Source organism: Fundulus heteroclitus, chromosome 12 (genome assembly GCF_011125445.2).
Source record: "Fundulus heteroclitus isolate FHET01 chromosome 12, MU-UCD_Fhet_4.1, whole genome shotgun sequence".
In the NCBI taxonomy this organism is placed as follows: Eukaryota; Metazoa; Chordata; class Actinopteri; order Cyprinodontiformes; family Fundulidae; genus Fundulus; species Fundulus heteroclitus.
In genome coordinates this window covers 26,105,632-26,128,705 of record NC_046372.1, presented here as the reverse complement: position 1 = coordinate 26,128,705, position 23,074 = coordinate 26,105,632, and the positions used below count along the sequence as shown (strand labels likewise).

The following is a 23,074-nucleotide window of genomic DNA, read 5'->3' as shown; positions in this document are numbered from 1 at the left end:
CTCCATGTGATTACCATTCTTTATGGCATGCTTGTTATAAGATATAAGTTGAAAATAACATTTTATAGCTTCTAACACCGCCTTCACGCCAGACTTGGACTGCAACACGAGATTAAAAAGAAGCAAGAGCATGGATGCAGCATCTCTGACGGGTCTACTGGTGCACAGAGAAAGCCTCATGGATGGTGAGAGTTCTCCAAATGTTTTGGGGATGTGCGATGCCTCCATGGTGGGATTGTGGTGTAATATCGTAAACGCAGCGTGTTTTAATTGTGGGGGCGGCATGGAGGAGTCTGGTAGAAACCGTGGTTGGTTCACCTTGATGTGTGGCCAATGCACTGATGTTCTGATATGAGGCTCTTAGAGTTGCCGTAGATCGGTTTCTTTAATTAATAATGGTTGCATTGCAGTGGGTCAGGCTCTGTCCGGTATTATTTAGTAGTCATTTAGTAGTCGCCATCTGGCTTTCTACTAGTTCTGCAGTGCTGCCAGTAGATGACGCAACATCTGTTTATATCTGTTCATCTCTCCAGATGCTGGGTTATATTTAGGCTTAAAAAGGACTATCAAAACACTATCAGGATGGACGCTTGGTGTATATAACCTCATTTTATCATTATCAAACTGTTTTTGGTCTTTTTTATAAGCATATAATGTACATTTAAGGTAGTCCCGTCTCAGTCAATGGTAATGCAAGGCTAGCTCTGCTGTGGAAAGTGAACCTGGTGTTCCAACAGCTTCTACTTTATGAGATGCTTAAGCCTTTGTGGTTAAAATGTGGTTCAGGTGGTCAAAACTGGATGTTTCAATCGGATGGTGATCCCATACGACTACTGAGTTATAGAAAATTTGCTATTGCATTTGTTAATAGCAGACTTGACTATCGTAATGCTGTTTTTGCAGGACTTACAAAAGAATCAATAAGACAACTACAATCTATTCAAAATACTGCTGATAGATTCCTTACAAAAAACAAAGTACTATCATCGAGTTCTGGGGTCCTTTCATTGGCTGCCTGTTGCTCAGAGTAGAGTTTAAAATCTCATTAATGGTCCACAAAGCACTTATTGGCGAGAGCATCTCAGATCCTCAGAAATATTATAAACCATCACGATCAAACCTACTGATCATTACAAGAATGAGAACAAAACAGGCAGAAGACCGCTCCCACCCATAGCTCCTTTAAAACAAGGTAAAAAACATTTCTATTTACAACTTAGTCATCTTTTATTTATTTATTTAATTTTAAACTCTTTTAAGTGTCTTATTTCATGTTTTTAAGTTTGTCTTTATTAAATTCACTGTCTAAGAACCATGAGCTGCCTTTGGCTGAAAATGTCCCATACAAACAGTTGCCTTGCCTTCCTGAATTTCTAACTCCAACTTTATGGAAAATCAGTGGATCATTCTTAAAAGCAGAGCGTCTCAGGAAACCAACCAATCTGAATGAACTGTAACAATTTAAAAAAACATTTAGCAAGATATCAGTGGGGCTGTAACGATGTATTTGAGCTGCATGCATAACTTGTTGCAGATACAATGAAATTCACCAACATTTTGATGTCAGACAGTTGTCTGATCATCCTGCTCTACAATAAAATTGTTCAAATAAATAGTTCAATAAAAATCAAACCCCTGACAACAACTGTACCGTTATATGACATTTCAAACCTTTATTTTTAACCTTTATTCTTTATTTTTTTCCCATCCACTGTATATATCCGGATGCACTGAATATACTTCATGCACCTTTTCCTCCTGTGTGCACCTTCTGTTGCTTATAAGAGCTGATGTAACAAGTGAATTTCTCCATTGTGAGATCAATAAAGTTCTATTTAATCTAAACCAGCTCAAAAACACATAATTAAAAACTCAGTTTATCCTTAAACCCACCTCTTCATCGCACTCTTCAGGTTCCTCCTCATTCAGAAGCTTTTATGGAAAAAGCAGCAATCAATTGAAACAGAAAAAAAAAAGAAGTTTTTTTTCTGTTTTTGTTTGGAGAGAAAAGAGGAATCGCCAGAAGGAGGAAGTAGAGTCTAATTTGAGATTCAAATATCCAAACACACAACCTACGGGGATGGATAAGGTTCAGGAGTCGTTTAGGGGTTCAGGCGGGGTTTTATCTTTCTACTGACAGGAGGAAGGAAGGTGAAAGAAAAATCCTGAGACATACCCTTTCCTCCTCCGCAGTTAACTGTGCAAGAGCAGACAGACAATCAGCCTTAATTGTCACATAAAAATGTTTATGTAGAACCTCCAACTTTACTTTTGTCTACAAAACATTTATCTAAGCAAGATTTGTTATCGTGACGTTTTATCTTTTTGCATTTTGTCCTTATGAGGCATAATCCTGCCCACAGACACGTTTTGAAAAAATACCACCAAAGTAGGCAGTGCCAGGGGATCCTGATGGGGGGGGGGGGGGCTAAGTGTGGGGATGAGCGGTGGTGTGGTCAGGACAAGGAAATGTAACACGCTTAAACACGAAGTGATCAGGGCGACACTAATTGCGTTTCCATTACAAAATGTGCGCAAAACATTGTTGATATTCTGCTAATTTCGATAAAAAAACCACATTTTCGCTTTGCGGCGTTTCCATTAAATAATAAATGAAAATTAAAATCATACGATGATACGTTTATTCGCGTGAGTATCTCGTCCACAAGAGAGAAACGGGGTCTTGTGTGTGGACAGGAGCACAGTTAGGGAGATAAAACACTAATAAGGAGGCACCCTCCATATTCATTTTAGATGTAATTTAATTTATTCACACCTGGAGAATTGTGATGTAACCTAGACAGGTCAACCAGATCTGAACATCTTTGATACAAATGTTAATATTTAAACCTCTGTTCTACTTTAATATTAAAAATCTAAGATCACCCGCTACTACCATCTAATGTAGAACAGATTACTAGATCAATGTGTGCTTCTGTGCTTTTTTGTCTCTCTTGTTGTGTCTCTGTTCTGTCTTCTGTAACCCCAGTCGGTCGAGGCAGATGACCGTTCATACTGAGCCCGGTTCTGCCGGAGGTTTTTCCTTCCCGTTAATGGGGAGTTTTTCTTCCCACTGTCGCTTCATGCTTGCTCAGTATGAGGGATTGCAGCAAAGCCATGTACAATGCAGACGACTCTCCCTGTGGCTCTACGGTTCCCCAGGAGTGAATGCTGCTTGTCGGAACTTTAAAGCAACCAACTGGTTCCCTTATATAGGAAATATTTGACCAATCTGTATAATATGATTGATTTTGACTTTGTAAAGTGCCTCAAGATGACATGTTTCATGAATTGGCGCTATATAATGTAATAAAATTGAATTGAATTAATTAAGTTGACAGTCTGAAATAATTTCTTTGAGCTCTTTAAAGCCTAATAATAAATTCATTCAGAAATTCATTCAGAAATATCTCCACCACAGATTTGAAGCGGACGTTCAGGAGATTTTACATCCGTAAGATGATGCAGAAATCTCTCTGGTGATGTTAGCGGGGGATAAAACAGACACTGCAGCTGTGTGCGGTGTGTGTGTACACCTGTTCACACTCACCTGCTTTGCTCCCATCGACTCAAACATCTTCTCCAACAAGACCCTCATCTGCTGGATGTTGTTCATCAGCACACAGGGCTGCAGGAAGACGCATGAGATGAGATCGGGCGTATTTAGAAAATAACAACCAGCAGACCAATCAAAGAATCACAGCAAAGACGAATGAAAATGAAAACCACTTTGACTTGAGCCGTTGAGCAAAGAGCAACGGCTCAGAGTTTTGTAGCAGACGGCACTCACTATCTTCTCCTTCTCACAGTAGGATGGAAAGCTCTTGGCCAGCACCGCACAATACTGCAGCAGAACCTTTGTGATTGTCTGCAGAACAAAGAAAACAACAGAAGAGATTTTTGGATCTTCTGGTAATGGTATATGTCATATTTTAAACACATATTAAAGTTACTTGTTCCAAATAGAACCTAGTCATGGCTCCATTTCAACAGAAACTAATCACTGCTTATCCATGACACCGTTTATGACATCAAACATGCCATGTGGGATCATGGTATGATGTACGGTATGGTAACCTATAAAGAAACTGATATTTAAGTTTTGCATTTATTGCAAACTAAATACCCCAAATTGTACGATCAACAAAAAAAACTTGAATCTGGCAACAGCCTCTTCTGCCGCTTGAAATAACAAACATCATAAAATATATCACTGCCAATAACAGCATGAATGCATTGGATTTATATAGTTTGGTATTCATTAGCACTGTCCAAGCATTTCTTTGGAATATTTATTTTGCAGACACTGACATTGCAATGAAGATGCAAGTCCTACTTTTATATATATATATTTTTATTAAATATGAAAGTTTTTAAAGACATTCATTTAATTCTTCTGTTGTGCATGAATTATTTTTTTTTTAAGCAGTCTACATAAATCTTGTGTATTTGTGTGTTTGGTATGGTGATAGGTTTGGATTACGATGTTCGCTGATGACTCTGTGGTTTGTAGGAAGTGTGGAGAAAGTTGATAAACCTTCTCCAAGGGTTAGTTTATAGTAGATGTAATTAGTTTTAGTGATGCCATTAGCTTTGTCAGTCACAATTTGCTAAACTCGTGGAAAAAACAGACAGTTCCCCTGAATAGGAGGGTGGGATTTACAAAAGCAACGCATTGGAGTCCCTGTAATAGACTGGAGAGAGATGTTAGGAGGAAGGATGCCTGGGTTTCTCTCCTGGATCTGGTACGATATCTGACAAGATCTGCAATAAGCAGAAGACTAATCTAAAATGGGGATAGATGGATGTTTTACATTTTTTAAGCATCCAACAGGATGTGGTGACGTAATTAAAGCTTCTTCAAATAAGATATTTGCTTTCTATTTTTGCCCAGAGAGCAAGTTAGACAGCGGTAGGAAAAAGTTTGGACATTAAAACAATGTTTTTTAATGCAAATTTCAGGATAAAATATTCAAAGAAAAGGTCAAGAAAATGTTAACGAGGTGTCAACGATCTTAGCAAGGATGCACAAAAACTCTCTCCTGGTGAGAAACACTAAATGTCATGTTTGTTTACATCCAATTCTCTGTAGGGCACTTTTAAAGAAATCAGCAGTTTAATTTATGAGAAAAGACGGGAACTTAGGGACAGGAAAGACCTAAATTGTGCTGTTTTCCCCTCAGAGCATCCAGAACTCCCTGTGACAGATTTCTGGGTTTTCTGCTGACTCAGCCGGATGGTGGGCTCATGCATTAAACATTGAAGCCGTTAACCGCCTGCAGTAGTTCTCTGGTTGTGCAGCTCTGTCTTTCCAGTCAGACCTTCCTGCTGCTGTCTCAACTCTACCGTCATAAAGATTAATAATAATTGTTCTCTGGATGAGAATAAGACAGAAGATGCTGCAAGAACTGCCGACAAAAGGCTTTGAAACCCAATGAGAGGTGAAATTGGCAGATGGGATGAAAAACTACTGGAAGGAGGTTAAAAAGCATGAGTGGGAGATTGACATGAGTAGAGTGGCAGAAAATGAAGTTATTTAGTGGCAGGGGACGGAGGGATGGCTTACATTAGCCATTCTTTGTGTAATGAGTCCCACATCGATCCAGCCTTAGAGGTTCATCGGTTTTAACGGCAAAGCCTAAAAGCTGTTGCTTGAAATTCACATAAAGAAATCAGGCGTGAAACTGCAGTGTACACTACACGTATATAAATGAAACAGACATTTTAAGATGTGTTTGTTTCGGTATTTCAGACGTGCAAATGATCTGAAGAGTTAAAAATTCAAAAGGTGTTTAAAGGCTTGATCTTAATATGCACCGGGGGAGCTATTTTAGGTGTAAAAAAATAAACCATTACCTCTTCATCATAAACAGTTCAAGAGCTCTATGAAAGCAAACTGGTATATTTTTATTTTAGCCAGCTTGCAAATTAACTGATCCTGTAGTTTAACAGCGTTTTACCAGTTTGGTCAAATATGACAGAACTTCTAAAAGAAACAAGTCTTCTGTCATCATATGAGCAAATCTTTGTTAAATTGGCACAGACTATTAAAAAAATGCCTATAATCTAAAAAAAAAATCAAATATTGCCATGACATTGTTTTTATGAAGCCCTAATATATAAGACTAGGCTTAAAACTTTCCTTTGTGACAAAGCTTCTAGTCAGAGTGGCTCATGTTACCCTGAGCTACCTCTATAGTTATGCTGCTATAGGCTTAGGCTGCTGGAGGACATCAGGGTCTATTTCTCTCTCTCTGCTGAGTTCTCCTACTGCTCTCCAATCTGCATTGCTTGTTGTTATTTCCACTTTTTGATCTGTCATTTTTCTCTTCATAGAAGGTACACCTGGTCTGGTGTTCTGTTAGCTGTGACATCATCAGTGGAGGCAGATCATCCTCTATTACCATCTAACATAGAAAGTACTCCTGGTCAATGTGAGCTTCTGTGCTTTCTGTGTCTCTGCTCTGTCTTCTCTAACATAGAAAGTACTCCTGGGTCAATGTGAGCTTCTGTGCTTTCTGTGTCTCTGCTCTGTCTTCTCTAACATAGAAAGTACTCCTGGGTCAATGTGAGCTTCTGTGCTTTCTGTGTCTCTGCTCTGTCTTCTCTAACATAGAAAGTACTCTTGGGTCAATGTGAGCTTCTGAGCTTTCTGTGTCTCTGCTCTGTCTTCTCTAACATAGAAAGTACTCCTGGGTCAATGTGAGCTTCTGAGCTTTCTGTGTCTCTGCTCTGTCTTCTCTAACATAGAAAGTATTCCTGGGTCAATGTGAGCTTCTGTGCTTTCTGTGTCTCTGCTCTGTCTTCTCTAACATAGAAAGTACTCCTGGGTCAATGTGAGCTTCTGTGCTTTCTGTGTCTCTGCTCTGTCTTCTCTAACATAGAAAGTACTCCTGGGTCAATGTGAGCTTCTGGGCTTTCTGTGTCTCTGCTCTGTCTTCTCTAAGCCCCAGTGGGTGGAGGCAGATGAGCGTTCACACTGAGCCTGGTTCTGGTTCTGCTGGAGGTTCTCCTCCCTGTTAAAGGGGAGTTTTCCTCTCCACTGTCGCTTCATGCATGCTCAGTATGAGGGATTGCTGCAAAGCCATCAACAATGCAGACGACTGTCCACTGTGGCTCTACGCTCTTTCAGGAGGAGTGAATGCTGCTTGGAGAGACTTGATGCAACCTGCTGGGTTTCCTTAGAGAGGAAACTTTCTCACCAACCTGGAGGATCTGATGGAGTCTGACTTTGGAAAGAGCCTTGAGATGACATGTTTCATACATTTGCGATATATAAATACAATTTTATTTAATTGAATTAATTAATCTAAAGCAAAATATTTACCTAAGTCCAAAAGAAACAGTCTCAGGGAATAATACATTCATCATTGATGCTTCAACAGGATTTCACAGGGAAAGTAGAAGCCAGGGGTTACTAATCTAATACACTTGATCTGTTGGTTGTCATCACTTTGGTCACTTCTATTAAAGCAGTTTTTTGCAGTTAACTGAGGTGTGTATGAACTCAGGGATATCAGCAATTGCCCGAGAGTCACAGTTGTTGATGCTCTTCTATCTTCAGCACTTTGAATTGTCTTGTTACTGAAAAGTGCTGTATAAATAAACTTGCCTCGCCCTATCTGAGAAGGATTATAAGGTAATTTACATACAACTTGAAGTTACACAAAGGAAAATCTCTAGTCCCCCTAGAGTGGACGTCCCAACAAATTTATCTGACCAAGAACCCAGCAGCTTTATCTTGATATGATCTGTGCCGCTGTCTTGCCCAGTACTCCCTTGAAAAAGAGATCAGTAGTCTCAATGGGACTTTCCTGGTTAGATAAAGGGTAAATAAAGAAAATTTAAAAAACTCTATGTGCCTCAGTTTGTATGTTAGATATTAAAATGAATTTAAAGAGTTTTGGAATAACACTGAACAAGAATGAGTCATTTGTAGAGATTCAGGGAGAAATCTGAAAAAATATTACTACTGAAGGCACCACAAGACCTCTAAAACAATGTGATCTGGAGGAATGAGGCAAAAGTGGTGACAATATGCAGCAAAATGTTTGGAGAAAATCAAACTAGGCATATCAGGACAAAGACTTCTTACAAACTTTAAAGCACGGTGGAGGTGAGGTGATGATTTGGGCTTTTTTTGCAGCCACAGGAACCGGACGGGTCGGGGATTGGTCTTTGTTTTAATTTGGATTAATCCGTTAATGTTTAAAAATGTTTACACTTTACGTTTCTCCATTTTTGTCACAGCTTCATGGACCGGCTCGGAACATGCAGAGTCGACAAAGATCACTTCTCTTTACCAGTCAAACCTAAAGGATATCTGTCGTTTTAGATCATTTCTTGGCACAAAATTAGTTAACGCAGTTTCAGCACACTAAGGGAGTTTATCCTCCGATGTGAAGCTGTTTTATGCCGTATTTCTACAGCAGCTTCACATGTTTGAGAACCAAAGACAGCTTCAGACTTGGAGGAGCTGATACCACAAACTCTGGCATTTTGAAATCACAAACATGAGTTGGGAAAATCCAAATCCAAAAATGTTTTACTGTTCATGAACTGATATTCTGACCCACACTTCCTGTGGAAGTCAATAATTTGGATTTATGATTATCTTTTTCAAGAATAAGACTGAAATTTAGCCTTTTCTGCACAGAGCTGATGTTATCAATGCAGCGAACATGAGAAAACAGCAGAAACCTCAATCAGCATCCATTAAAGCCCAAGAAGCCTCAATGTCTGTTTATTTCCCCTTCATGTGTGGGGAAATAACTAAAGCCAAATATTCTCCATTTACTATTGTTTAAGGTAAAGAAAAGAAATACATCTAAATCTGAGACCGTTCTTTTCATCTCCTCTGTAAGAAAGCAAAGACAAATGTAAGAGAATCTGTCAGAATCAGTGGCGTCTCTGGCATGATGAGTTAAGTGGGACACAAAAACTCAACACCTATTAGCAACAACTAATCTTTTTGTGATGCATACAACCTGACTCTGCTTAACGTTAAATTAAACAGATAAATTAGCATAAACCAACGCACTAGAAAATCCATTTATATAAGCTAAATGTAATTAAATATGTACTCATAAGATTATAAATAAAATCTCACTCATAATGTTCATTTAATGAACAGAAACGATGAGCCAGCAAGGACAACCAACACTAGATCAATGTTTGCTTTTAGTTTACAATTTACTATGTTTTATTTTGTTTAGAATTTCCTACATTTTAGTCCAGCTTGCTTTTATTCTCTTTTTATTTTCCAGTATTTTAATCATGTAAAGCACTTCTCATTGTCTTTGCACTGAAATGTGCTCTACAGATACATTTACCTTGCCAAGATGGCCGCACACTATCCTGCAGGATGTAAATTCAAGTATTTTGATTGGACGTTCTGAGCATGGGGCCGTAGGATTTATGCCCCATAGCTGTCTACTGAGAGCGTGTTGGGCATGCTCACTGCGATTTCAGATTTTCATTATTTAAACAAACGTTGGTGGGCCCCGATATCAAGGCGCCTCAAGAGGATTTAGCTGCTGAGCTTATCAGTTTTCTGCCAGATTTAGATATATAGACACAACATTTTATTGGTAAGAAAATCTGCCTTTTTTTTTTTTTAATAATATTACTCTATAAAGAACAATTAAGTCCCACTGATTATTGCGAACATAGAGCTCCAAATGCAGAGACGCCTCAGAGCAGAATCAGTGAGCTTCACTATAAACTGGACTGTTTGGTTGACTGTAGAGGGAGCAGAGTATAAATCAGCAGCTCAAACCTTACCTTGGCGAAGCGTCTGTTATATTGGGCCACCACAGCGGGGTCGGGGCAGTCCAGCTTCTTGATGATCTCAAAGCTCTGGTTGAGCTGAGTGAAGATGTCCACCACCGAGCTGGAGAAGAGAACGTGCTCAGACGTCTGCTGGAACTGCAGGAGGAAGCGAGAGAGGACATTTTAATTTAACTACAGACGCCGCTCCTCTTTCACACAAACACCGGCTCCATATTTACTCTCTGCTGTCTAATCGTTGGTTGCACTGTTGCGTTTACAGTATTGGGGTTTTACCATAGAAGAAGAGATCAGACTCAAGCTGAAAGGTGCTGCCACTTGCATCTCTTCTGTGTTAATGTGTAGTATGATTTTATTTATTATAGCAAACTTTACACTGTATTTAGCAACAGGATTTGAAGAGTTATACCTGTTTTATTGATTTTTGTATTTGTATTGTAGAACGAATCTTCTTATTGTTTTTTTTTTAAAGGTAGACAGTTTTAAGATCTGTTCAGGGACAACGGATGAAAAATAGCCTTTTGGCTGATTCCAGTGCGTTTGCAGGAATGTTAATTAATGTACACTGTCCCTGTCAAATAACTCAATACATTTAATTAAATTGCACCCAGATAATTGGAGTGTCAGGTTTCTGGCTTCTGCTGCTGGTGGCTTTTGTTTATTGCACTTTTAAAATAATAACATTCAGAGATGGTTCTAAAAAAGGCCGACAAGTTCAATGATAACAGATCAAAAATAAGAACAGAATGTCATTATGTTATTATTATGTTATTCCCATTATTGTTGCTACGTCATTACCTAAACCCAAGCTGTGGAGAGGACAGTCATAGTTTAAAGGCTTGGACCACACATAATTTAGGATTTTGCTTAACAAAACTGAGTGATCAGGATTTAAAACACAATTAATTCTCCATATGCAATTACCTCTGGATTAGTTTGTGTTTTTTATTTTGTTGTAGTTTTAAAACTCAGCAGCCAAAGATGATATGTGGGATTCCCCAAGGCTGCTTTCTCAGACTACTTCTACTCAACAACAACAACATATCCCACTGGCTCAGGTTATGGAGTACTAAATCACCTTTTACCAGTTATATGATGATAATGATGATGACAAACAGCTTTATATTTCCGTTTAACCACTTGAACTAGTTCACTACAGTCCACTGTGTATGTGTGTCTAATATGCTGTAACTAATTTCTAAGAGTAAATGTATCAGAGTTTTCTCCAGTGTAATGCAAAAAAGTCATTCTTTCTTTTTCCACAATTGCAAGGTAAGAAATCAGCAATCATATTATTATAATGTTTTATGTACAGGTCTAAGGCAGCAGCAGCTCATCCAAAAAGCTGCTGCTTCAGTCTGAACCAACATCAGGAAACGGAATCATAATCACACTAATCCTAAAACTCCAGCTCTGGTTCCCTCTTTGTCAAAGGATATAATAAAAAATCTTGCTGATGGTCTATAAGACACTGAAAGGTGTTGGTCCCAAACAGATTTAAGAGTTTCTCCTCCGTTGTTAACCACGTGGACCTCAGAGACTTCAATGTTTTCAGGACCAGAGCTAAACCAAGAGAGGTAGCATTTAGTCTTTATGCTCCTTGGCTCTTAAAACAAATCTTCTTGGAGACCTAAGAATAGCAGAAACTGCTGGTCCTTTAAATCGGGACAGAAAACATTAATATTTACTTATTTAATATTTACTTAAGGCTTAGTGTTACCTTATGGGTTCATTTCCATCATGCCTCCTATCTCTGTTCCGTTGTTTTTCTGTAATACATTTTGACTTTCCCTGAGTATAAATGGTGCTGAACAGATAAACTAGCATTTAATTCCCTTTTTCATAACAGAAAACAATTTTTACTGTGCTTTTACAAGAAAACAGCTTCTTGTAAGTCGTGACTGGGAGTGCAGCAAAGAGGTCCATTTTGTTAAAAATAGATAGCGGGCTGATTGAAATTTTGCAGGAGGTGCAAGAAAGAACAGCAGCAGACGGGTGCAGAGCCATTTCCTCAAGTTTCTTTAAATTCTGTAAACATTTAACAGGCAAAGTATAGACTTTACTGAAGATGAATGCAAAAATTCAGGTTAGGTTCAAAACCTGAAGCCTCCAGTTTGAGTAAACTCCAGTTTCCAAAAAACTTTACAGCACAGGCAGAAAAAAGGTCATCCTGGTTCACCAGACAAAGAGAAGCTTTAGCAGAAAAAGGAGCTGCAGAGACGACAGACAACGCTGTCCATCATTCTGAGAAACTGGGTAGTTGGTGGCCAAAAGGAGAACCGGCTAAACCAGAATCAATAAAACGATCCGGTGGAGAGTCTGTGAAGTCCAGGTCGTCAGACAGTCGCAGTAAATCACCGCGTTGTAAACCGCTTCTGTTCTGATGCTGCAGAGCTCAGGTTTCATTTTAACAACCCGACAAGCACCTCTGAGGAATACAGCAGCTGGAGGAGGCTTGAACCTGTCAGACATTTGGTCCCAAATAAGCAGAAATGGATTTTTTACGTTTGTCAATCAATAATTATTTTAAATTTTAACCTCCTCCTCTTCACCTGACCATTAGATTTGTTAATCTGATTAAAAATGGGGTTAATTTAAGCAATTAGACATCAGTGTGTTGACTTTTTACAGTGAGACCTCCCCTTACAGTTTGTGGAGTACGTTAAAATTTTTGTCTTTTATCGTTTTTCATTCTTTGTGGTCATATGAGAACTCACCCCTTCCCTCTTGTCTCTCTCCAGAGCTCCAGACATGAAGTCCATGGACACCTCCTCGTTCTCAGCCAGCCAGGCCAGCACAAACTGGAGGAACCACCTGCAACAGGGAAGCAGACAGAACCAATGGATAAGCTCCCACCACCTGTGTTGGTAAGGATGTCCTGGAGGAACTTCCCAAGTTATACCGAGATAGACGTATCTCACTAAGTTGGAGCATTTCTTCCGTCTGAAGATAATAATCATTCCATTACACAGACCAGATCCAACACTACAGCAATCTCTCTGACACCTTCAGGATGCAGCGTTGCTCCATTTGGTCACGCCACACAAAAATTTTACCTGAACGGAAACCAGTCTTTATTTTTCTCTTTTTTCCAAGATCTGCTTAATTACCCAGGGTTGTTCTTCCTCTGGGAGGTTCCAGGTCCTCCACTATCAGTTTAAGCTAAAGAAAAGTAATAAAGATCACAAAGGACTGCTTAGATACAATATATCAAATATATATTAGATTTTATGTGCGATGTATTCCGCTTGTCTATGAAAATTATATCGTTTTCCACTCAGATCAGCTCTCAGTGGCCTTTGGGAGTATACATGATATAGATTTTACTGTTATACATAATCTTAAGGATGTAATGTAGATATTGTGATGATGAAAAAGAAGGTGAACAGGCAGGAAAATGTGCATTCATTAACAGCGACAGGTATCGAGGCTAAATATTTAACAATAACAATGCAATTCGGGCTGCACAGTGGCGCAGTGGGTAGTGCTGTTGCCTTGCAGCAAGAAGGTCCTGGGTTCAAGTACACCCCTGGGTCTTTCTGCATGGAGTTTGCATGTTCTCCCTGTGCATGCGTGGGTTCTCTCCGGGTACTCTGGCTTCCTCCCACAGACCAAAAACATGACTGTTAGGTTAATTGGCTTCTCCAAATTGTCCTTAGGTGTGAGTGTGTGCGTGAAAGGTTGTTTGTCCTGTTTGTCTCTGTGTTGCCCTGCAGACTGGCGACCTGTCCACAATCATCCTTAACGTTGTGCCGCCCTGGTCTCTATTCTGGAAACACCAGCAGCATTTTCATAGCTGATAAGATCATCGGTTTAATATCAATGATTGGGCTAGCCTCTATAATAACTAAGTTCTTATTATAGTTATTATATAATGTAAGTTAAGGGGTTTTCTCTGTAGAAACTCTGACTAGGATGAGAACAAGAACATCTTGCCTCTGCAAATAACACCCCCCTTTCTGGATAATTTTTGTAAGATTTTGTGTTATTAGTGGCCTTTATTCACAGTGTTTGAGACATGTTAGAGGGAGAGAAAAGGGGGGAGGACAATGCATCAGAGGTAGTGAGATACAAAGGAGAACCCCGGGACAGCCGGGTCCAGGACTAATAGCCTTCATATGTGGCGTTGCTGCTCTACTGCTGCACCACATTTCACCTGCTGGCAGATTTCTTTAAATGCAATAGTCTTCATGGAGTCTGATGGGGGTGTCAGCAACAAGAAAAGTGGCTCCAGAGATTAGCACTGTGCACTGGCTGTTATTTGGTAGCTGCTTTGAGCATTTCCTTTAGTTTAGGAAGGGGCATTGACAGAGCTGCAGAAAGAAAAGGATCATAGAAGCTAATTAACATAAAGGTGAGAAATTATGGTAAACTGGTCTGTTTTAAATTAGATCCAATCTTTGCACAGGAAACTTGTAATTCAATTCAATTCAATTAACTTTTACTTATATAGCCCCAGTTCACAATCTGTGATCTCAAGGTTCTTTCCAAAGTCAGACTCCATCAGATCCTCCAGGTTGGTGAGAAAGTTTCCTCTCTAAGGAAACCCAGCAGTACTTTCTATGGTAGAGAAGACAGAGCAGAGACACAGAAAGCTCAGAAGCTCACATTGACCCAGGAGTACTTTCTATGGTAGATGGTAATAGTGGATGATCTGCCTCCCCCGCCAGTAAATTTAAACCCAGGATCATCTTGCAGCGAGGCAACATCGCTAACAGCTGCACAACTGTGCAACACTTATACAGCCCATTACGGGCAAATTAAATAATCAATGAAAGATCAATCAGGGGGAGCTCCCCTTTGAAAGAAGGTTAGAGAGATAGAAAGTGAGAAAAGTAACGGGTGTCTTACGCCGAGTATTCAGGCACAGCATCTGTGAACGTGGGCAGCTCCTTCACGTACTCGTTGTACAGCCACTTGACTTTAAAGTGCAGGTTCATGTAGTCGGCAGACCTACAGAGCTTATGCTTCTCATGCTCTGTGGAAAACAGCAAAAATAACAGAGATTCAACAAACAAAACCTCAGAAGACTTTTTTTATTGTACTGAATTCATAGAAATTAAACTGGCTATTAAAGGCATCCCATCACTAAAAAGTTGCAGAGGAAACAGCAGTCAGACAACATCATGACTCTATAAACGTGTTTTACTTGATTTTATGTCTTAATGAGACAACAAGCCAGAGCTGGACAGCAGAAAACCTTTTTTATTGCTTTCCTTGACTTCCGTTATCTTTACATTAACAGATGTAAAGAAGGTGTAACGGTCGTTAGCCGGCCAGCTTGTTTAGTCTTTGCTGTGTGACACGTTTCTGCTCTCTGACAGAAGATCCTGAAGGAACATTTCCAGCTGTCAGTTTGTAACCTTAAGGTGAAGCAGAACAATGACCCCAAAAACAGAGCAAGTACTGAATAAAGCTGCCAGGTCTAACTCCAGACCAAATCTGACTGACATGGCAGGCATTGATGCTGCCTGAATTTAAATTATTCTGCAAAGAGGAATGGGCCAAAATGCTTGCACAGTAATGCACTGCAAAAAGGAAGTAAAAGGAAGTAAAATTTTTATTTAAATTAGTCTATTTGTCCTTGATTTGAGCAGGTAAATAAGATTATCTGCCAATGGAATGAGATTTTAGCACTTAAAATAGGATTAACTCATCTCCACCATCTTATTTCAAGTGCAGTATATCTAATTATCTTATTTTAGGGATCAAAATACTAATTTCATTGGCAGATAATCTTATTTTAACTGCTCAAATCAAGGACAATACACTAATTTCAAGACAATTTTACTTACCTTAAGTCCCATTTTTTGCAGTGTGTAAGAGACTCATTGCTAATTATTAAAAATGCTTGATGTAGTTGTTGCCACCAAGGGACCAACAGTAGATATGTGGAGATTAAGCTGCATCTCTAATGGCAGATCTAAGGTATTACTTTGTTAAACCAACATGAAGCTGACCCAAACACTTATAAACATTGAGCGCTGTGGGGTTAGGAATATAATGGTAATGGTTAGGATAAGTTAATTCTTAGGGTTGGAAATAAATGCAGTTTATAAAACATATGAAAGACAAAACAAACTCCTAACATGGTTAGAAAAACAAAGCTGTGTGTGATACTTATTTTGCTGTTACTGATTAATCTAAACTTAATTCACACTGTACCCCCAACCATAATAGTAATAGTAATAGTAATAACCCGTAAGCATTAAATTCAGTCTTGTAGGTCTTCAGAAGGTTAGTAAATAAAGGAGAAAATGTCCTCAGCAGGCCATATAAACCAGCACACACGCACAAACACACAAAATCTTACCAGCATAAAAATGAATTCTGCGGATGCAAAATGTGGCGGGAGCTGAGATGGCAACAGAACAATGCAAAGCAATGACAGATCAGACCGAGCAGAGACAAAACTCGAGACTTTAACAAACACATGAGGGTGAAAACAACACTGCTATCACACAAACTCCAAGGGGGACTAAAATATACCGCTATTTATTTATATATAATGATCTGGATACGCTGATATTGCAGAATAAAACATATTGCAGTAATCTCGACCACCAGGACAGTACTTGACTGTTTCTACAAGCTATCAGCAATTACACAGAGATATTTATATTTATAAAAAGTGCAGGATAAGGAATGTTTGGCTGGAAATTCCCAGCACTTACTGCAAGAGTTTGACTAAACAAAATAATGTTTAAAAACTTTTATGATAAATTTTTATTTCTCTTTACTCATTCTACTAAAGTATGTGTGTAAATTAAATATAATTTAGGTTAGCTGACATAACATCTATTAATTTAGACTGCACACATGAAATTGTTATTTATTTTACACTTCTTATTCATATTTTTATAAAATTAAGCAAAAGTCACAGTTTCACAATTATAACTAAAAGTTTTCTTTATATTGTTCTTGCAGTTTTAACCATTTTTAATGATTCTCCAGACAGAGAAGCACTTAAAGGGTACACTGTGATGCTGCTAAACGCTATCAGTCAGCGCTGTATCAAAACATAAAGGTAAACAACGTGAAAATATTTACAGCTCATTAAAAAGAAAAAATGTATGGGGCTGTTTGGAAAATAAACCCCCATACTGTCATGACCTGGGTACTAGGTCACTGATCTTGATTATTAAGCTAATGCTGCTTTGAAACAAATGTTAGCAGCTAGCTACAAGCGTTAGCATATCTGTATGTAAAACACAACTATTTAAATAACTTGATAGGTTTATTGTTGCTAACGCGTACTCCAGGCTGCCTTACATGAATTACACAGTGTACCGTAATGCTCCTAATATCCATTGAGCGGAGCAGCTTCATTGCTAACCAAAGTCGTACTTTCACATTTTAAAATATTTTTGAGCGCATTGTACCACATAAAATCGGTCAGTAAGCACAACGGTGATCATAGATAAGGTGCACTGTCAATTTTTTTAGAAAATTTAAGCATTTTAAGTGTGCCTTATAGTCCGAAAAATACGGTATATGTTTACTTGTCTTTGCAATTTTAAGGAACTGCTTAAGGGAAAGTGTTTAGATGTTCTTAGACAAACTAAACAGCTTAAAAAAGTAAAGCATGCAATAAAAAAACGGCCTCAGTTTCATTTGTTTTAAAACAAATTGTAGGGGTTAAATTAATTGAGGCTCTTAAAAGTTTTAGCAAATAAAAATATATTCCATAATATTTTTTACTGTTAAATGCACTGAAAGTGAAGTTTGAGGGAGGCAGGACTAATGTGATTTGAATTTCTTTTTAGAAATAACTGCAGTATATATTAGGTTAAACTTCTTTACAATTTTCTATTATAATACCACAGAGTACATTTGTTTAATCCCATGAACATGATAAACTCACTATGGTCACGCAAACTTACAACAAGACACCAACTGTCCCACTGATGACTCCTAAAACTTAACAGCTACATTGGGTTACTGCCTCTGATCTCACCATTTTTCCAGTGATAGTGGTCAATTTTATCCAAAACTGAAGATGAGAGGGAAGAGAGTTGATGGTGTGGATGTAGCAGGGAGGACAGAGATGTGAAACAGAGACACTCACTGCAGAAGTAGCAAACGCTAAGAGCAACGTGTTCTTACCCTCCAGAGCATATTTCATGTCCTGAGCAAAGAGAGTCCACATGACCTCAGCGCTGACTTTACCCACATTCAGTTCCTGAGGAAATCTAAAAAAAAAATGGCAGAGAGGAAAAGTGTAAGCAGTCTATCTTACCAGACATGCGGGCATGTTGAAAAATGCAACGTTACACGATTCTAAACCCGAGGAATTAGAGTGGATTTTGTGGAACCTCAAGTCCTGTCAAGTCCCTGGAGCATTTGGAAAAAAGGGAACTAAAAGTAAGTAAAACTTTCTTGAAATTTGTGTATTTGTCCTTGATTTGAGCAGGTAAATAAAATTATCTGTCAATGGAATGAGTGTTTTATAATTGTTAATAAGATAATTAGATATACTGCACTTGAAATAAGATGACGGAAATTAGCTGTTCCTATTTAAGTGCAAAAATCTGAATCTATTGGCAAATCATTTAAATTTGCCTGCTCAAATCAAGGGGAAATAAACCAATTTTTAAGAAGATTTTACTTACTTTTAATTGGCTTTTTGCAGTGTGTTCCACTTTTACACGTTGTTTCAGATCTAGGTTGTAGGATTCCCAGTGTTCCTCTGATCAGGACTGGGTACGCTACTTTTGCTATGATGTCACTGTCGTTTTATTCATGCCATTGAGCCATTGGTGCCGTAAATCTTGGATTTACGGCACCAATGGCTCATTTTTTTTTTTTTTTTTTTTACAAAGTAGGCTGACAGGAAAGGGGGTTTGAGAAAAAGGGGAAATACATGCAATAAAGGACCTCTGGCGGAAATCTGAACCCAGATCAGCCACACTGAGGACTACACTGCAAAATGGGAACTTGAAGTAGAATTTTTTTAAATTAGTATATTTTTCCTTGATTTGAGCAGCTGAATAGGACTATTTGCCAATAGAACTATTTTTACCTCTATTTTTACCATTTTACCCCTAAAATAAGATAATTGGATATCCTGTACTTCAAAAAAGATGATGGAGATGAACTGTTCTTATTTTAAGAGCAACAATCTTATTTCATTGGCAAATAGTCTTATTTACCTGCTTCAATCAAGGAAAAATATATGAATTTAAAGAAAATTTTACATACTTACAGTTCCCTTTTTGCAGTGTACGGCCATTGTGTATGTGCCACGTTATCGGGGCACACCCGAACTTTTTTACAGTGAGAGCAGCAAAGGAGTCAGAACTGACTGGTTAATGATGGGCGTGTACGAGTTCTTGTCTTCCTCGATGATGGACACAATAAGCGTGATGAGTTTAGGCCAAAAGTCCAGATTCTGGATGCTCGGGCCTTGCTCCTCCGGTTGACTCTCCTCTTTTTTCTCCTCCTCCTCCTCCTCCTCCTCCTCTTCTTCCTCTTCCTCCTCGTCCTCCTCTTCGCCATCCTCTGCTTCTCCCTCAGCTTTTTCCTTCTTTTTCTTCTTCTTTTTCTTCTCCTGCTCAGGCTGTAAGCAGACAGGACATAAAAGATGATTAGAAAATTCAGTCGAGTTTGCTCCGAGAAACTGGGAAGAAATAAAAAAAAAAAAAACACTCATGAATAGTTGTTCATTAGGAATAAAGAAGGTCGCACACCAAATAATTCAGCAGAACGTAAATCTTCCGATTATAATGAAAGAATCCGCTAAAATAAGAGTTCTGGATCAGTATTTATGTAAGGTTGTACAAGCCTTGTAAAGAGGAGAAGTGTGGTTAATTTATCTAAAATAAAATGACAGGAAAGCAGGTTTTCATTCATTAAGAGACTCATTTTCAGAGCAAATGTTGTAAAATATTTGATGATAATGATGGTGACTCTTATCAGTCTGACAATTTCTCCATCAGGTTGGTTGGGATAATTTCTGCTGGTTAAAAAAAAGAGAGGATGAGAACTTCACACAACAATTGTTGCCTTTAGAAATACTGAAATGTGTCCAAAACCATCAAAGTTTGTGAAAAATGTTCTAGAGCTGTCATAATCCTTCACTGTTTGGGCTTAGAGTTAGTTATTCTTGGATCATGTCTTCAGTTATTTATCCTTAGTGTTGTTATTATATTAGTTGCTTGTATCCTGTTTCCTCCCTGTCTGCCCTGCCATCTTTCCTCCTTCGCTTTAATTGCGAGAACCTGTCACTCTTAATTATTGATTGATTGCCCTCTGCTTTCCTCTGTTCTTCCTCTCTGATTTAACCGACCGTTGCTCTCCCTCGTTGTCAGATCCTCCATTGTGAAACCCTCCGTTTGTCACAATCTGTTTGACTCTTGCTACCTGTCTCTAGTACACCTGGTCATCTGCAGTTATTAAATCATCCTTCACTTCATCATGCAACTGCCTGCCTGCATTCTGGTTCTACAGCTACCAACACAAACGTGACAATAGAGCCTAAAATGTAGACAATGGCACCAAAGCAACAAATTATACATAAAAATTAAAAGGGATAATATAACAAGAATAGTAGTAATGTTTTTAATTGATCTCTGAGGAAGTGACAATAATAATTTCTGATATGAAATGAAGTATTATTATCACTGATGTTAATTTTATGAAATTGCGTGATATGTTATTGTTATCAAGAAATGTTATACTCTTATATTACATTGATTTATATTTTATAATAATATTGACAATGTAGATTATAGTTCTTTTTCTTCTTCTTATTATTATTACTACATTATCAATGTTATTAATAGTAGTAACTGTATTAGTAGTATTAGTAGTAAGAATATTACTAATACTATTAATTATACAGTTATAATAATAATAATACTCATCGTAAGCAAAACAAGTATAAATGTTATCTAAATAATACAACTATTGATTGATATACATTTACATTAGAAAAAAAGTGCTTATAACATTTATAATAGTTAATTACCTAAAAGCAGCACTAAATTAATCAGAATTTAATTAAAAGAGAAATAAATCAAAATACACACAAAAACATGGATGGTAGGAGGTAGCTCCTATCAAGACTGCTTGTAAATATTGGTGAATTTATTATGTTGGAAATTATTAGTCTAAACTAAAAAGTTATTTTTATTTCAACAGCTATAGTCTATTATTTACCCCCCTCCTCCCCCCACCGCTCGGGAATCCATTAAAAACGGTAAAAACCTTAAACCTCACTTCTTGGACGGCGGGCTGAAACTGGCGGTTGAAGAGCTCCAGGCAGTTGTTGAAGATGTACTCGTAGGTGGAGTTCAGACAGGCTTTGACGCAGTCCCGAACCACGTTGGCCGCTCTGGGCGGACTCGGCAGCTCCAACACCTGAACGTCAGCAGACGGTGAGTGGGAGGACAGGGAACAGTCAACAGAACCAGCCGGACAAACGAAACCAGTCGGTACCTAAGAGCCAGCATCTTCCTCTAATAATCATTACATTATCATTTAATTAAACACGTCGTGCCCAACTACACGGATGCCCAGGAAAATATTACAAGGAGTGCATCAGGCACTGCGAACAGATGAATTAAGTTAACATTTAGGTTAAAATTTTCAATCTAGATTATGTAATAAACGTAAAGAACTTTATCATGCCTTGCAACTATTCCCTTTCATTGCACTTTGTTACATTTTTCAGATTCCATCAGTAAACCTCCAGATTTTTTAGTAGAACAGATCTTCACAAGTCAGAATGCATGGTTTTCAAAAGTGTGGCGTGCAACTAGGGCTGGACGATAATTCAATAACAGTATAGATCAATCAATAGACGTATATGCATAGAAAAAAGGGTCAATAAAAAGTTCAATAGAATAACAGTTTTTATTCCTTTTGCATCCTAGCCCTGTAGGTTAATATTACAGTCATTACATCCTCCCAACCAATCACAACGCAGGCCCAGGAAGCTCCGCCCCCTTCAAAGAGTTCAGAGAGCATGCGTTCTTTTTTCTTTTATAAAAACTTGCAGGTTTGGTAAAACGTTGGTTGAATAAAGGGTTGAGTTTTAATTCAGTGTTTGTGTCTGTATCTAAAAATAGATTGAGTAAGCAACAGCATAAAATGGCCAGGGCTGCGCTTAAAATATATGTTTTGAATTTGTTAATAATTATAGCTACCGAGTAGCATGATTTTAATTCTATCGATATCCTTTTTTTCTATATCGTCCAGCTTTACTCAGACCAATTTACTCTGTTACCCCCCAAATACTGCGGTGCATCTGGCTGCTCCCTGGAGTCCTCTAATTAATCAACATAGTCCAATTGTGTGTTATTCATTCACAGCATGAAGTCGTCCGCTGCTCTGAAAGCCTCAGAAACTCGTTTTTTTTTTTTTTACCTTCATCCTGAAGAAGGTGATGCTGGTGAGAAGATCTACCGTCGATTTCAGGTCATTGAGACGGGCCTTGTTGCTGGCTGGGAAGTTGTTCTGCACACAAAAATACACAAACGCAACAACAGGTCTCTCAGATTTTATCTACCACTAAAAACAAACATCTGTTATCTTTTTAGTAATAGAAATAATCATCTTTATTTCACTGCAACTTTGCAAATTCCAACAAAATGTTCCCTCTGCGTTAAGCCGTCCCTCAGGGAGCAGTGGGCTGCCGGTGAGCAGCGCCGGGGGAACGCTCTGGGGTTAAGCGTCTTGCTCAGGGACCCAGAGTGGTGGGCGGTGGGATTCAAACCGAGGAACATGCAGCCTTCCCAGGACCCAAACGCCCTGCTCTAAAGCCTCTGAGCCAACACTCTTCCACTGGTGTAACATAGTGGATGCAGTTAGTTGAAACACATATTACAAAACTTTGAATTAACCTGAGTGAATAAGAAAAAGTTAGCAGAAATGCAGTTAAAATGTGGATTAGTGACAGTCAGGAGGCGTAGTTATGCTGTTTTAGAAGATGAGGAGAAGCTAGTGGAAACTGGAGATTTGTTTCTTCCATTTTCATACAAATATTTTAAAACTTATGCATTTTGGGATTTAGGGAAACCCTTTCCTTCGTCACATTTTCATATATTTCCATGTATGTGAAGCCCAACCAGCGGCTGAAAGCTTCCACTCACTCTGTACATGGAGAGGTCGATTCTCAAAGAGTTGTGCAGCTGATCCAGGAGTTTCACAAAACGATCCCTCTGTTGGCGGAAAAAAAAACAAAAAGGCAAATCACAGAGATGCTTCACAGGTACTTACAGCAGCTGAGATTGTAAGGAGAACCCAGGCTTGAGGAAATTTGCAGAGCTGCACAAATTTAAAT

General features: G+C 38.5%; 1 protein-coding gene across 1 annotated transcript in view; it reads right to left on the bottom strand.

Moving 5' to 3' along the window:
• Positions 1-23,074, bottom strand: part of LOC105928177 (protein unc-13 homolog B) — a 170,767-nt gene that overhangs the window by 22,901 nt on the left and 124,792 nt on the right. The window contains exons 15-24 of the mRNA XM_036144356.1: positions 22,884-22,952; positions 22,159-22,248; positions 21,019-21,150; positions 19,095-19,225; positions 17,896-17,981; positions 14,641-14,767; positions 12,507-12,603; positions 9,784-9,927; positions 3,791-3,868; positions 3,551-3,628 (exon numbers count right to left, since the gene is read on the bottom strand). Coding sequence (XP_036000249.1) covers positions 3,551-3,628; positions 3,791-3,868; positions 9,784-9,927; positions 12,507-12,603; positions 14,641-14,767; positions 17,896-17,981; positions 19,095-19,225; positions 21,019-21,150; positions 22,159-22,248; positions 22,884-22,952 — 1,032 coding nt within the window. The remainder of the gene's footprint in view (positions 1-3,550; positions 3,629-3,790; positions 3,869-9,783; positions 9,928-12,506; positions 12,604-14,640; positions 14,768-17,895; positions 17,982-19,094; positions 19,226-21,018; positions 21,151-22,158; positions 22,249-22,883; positions 22,953-23,074) is intronic.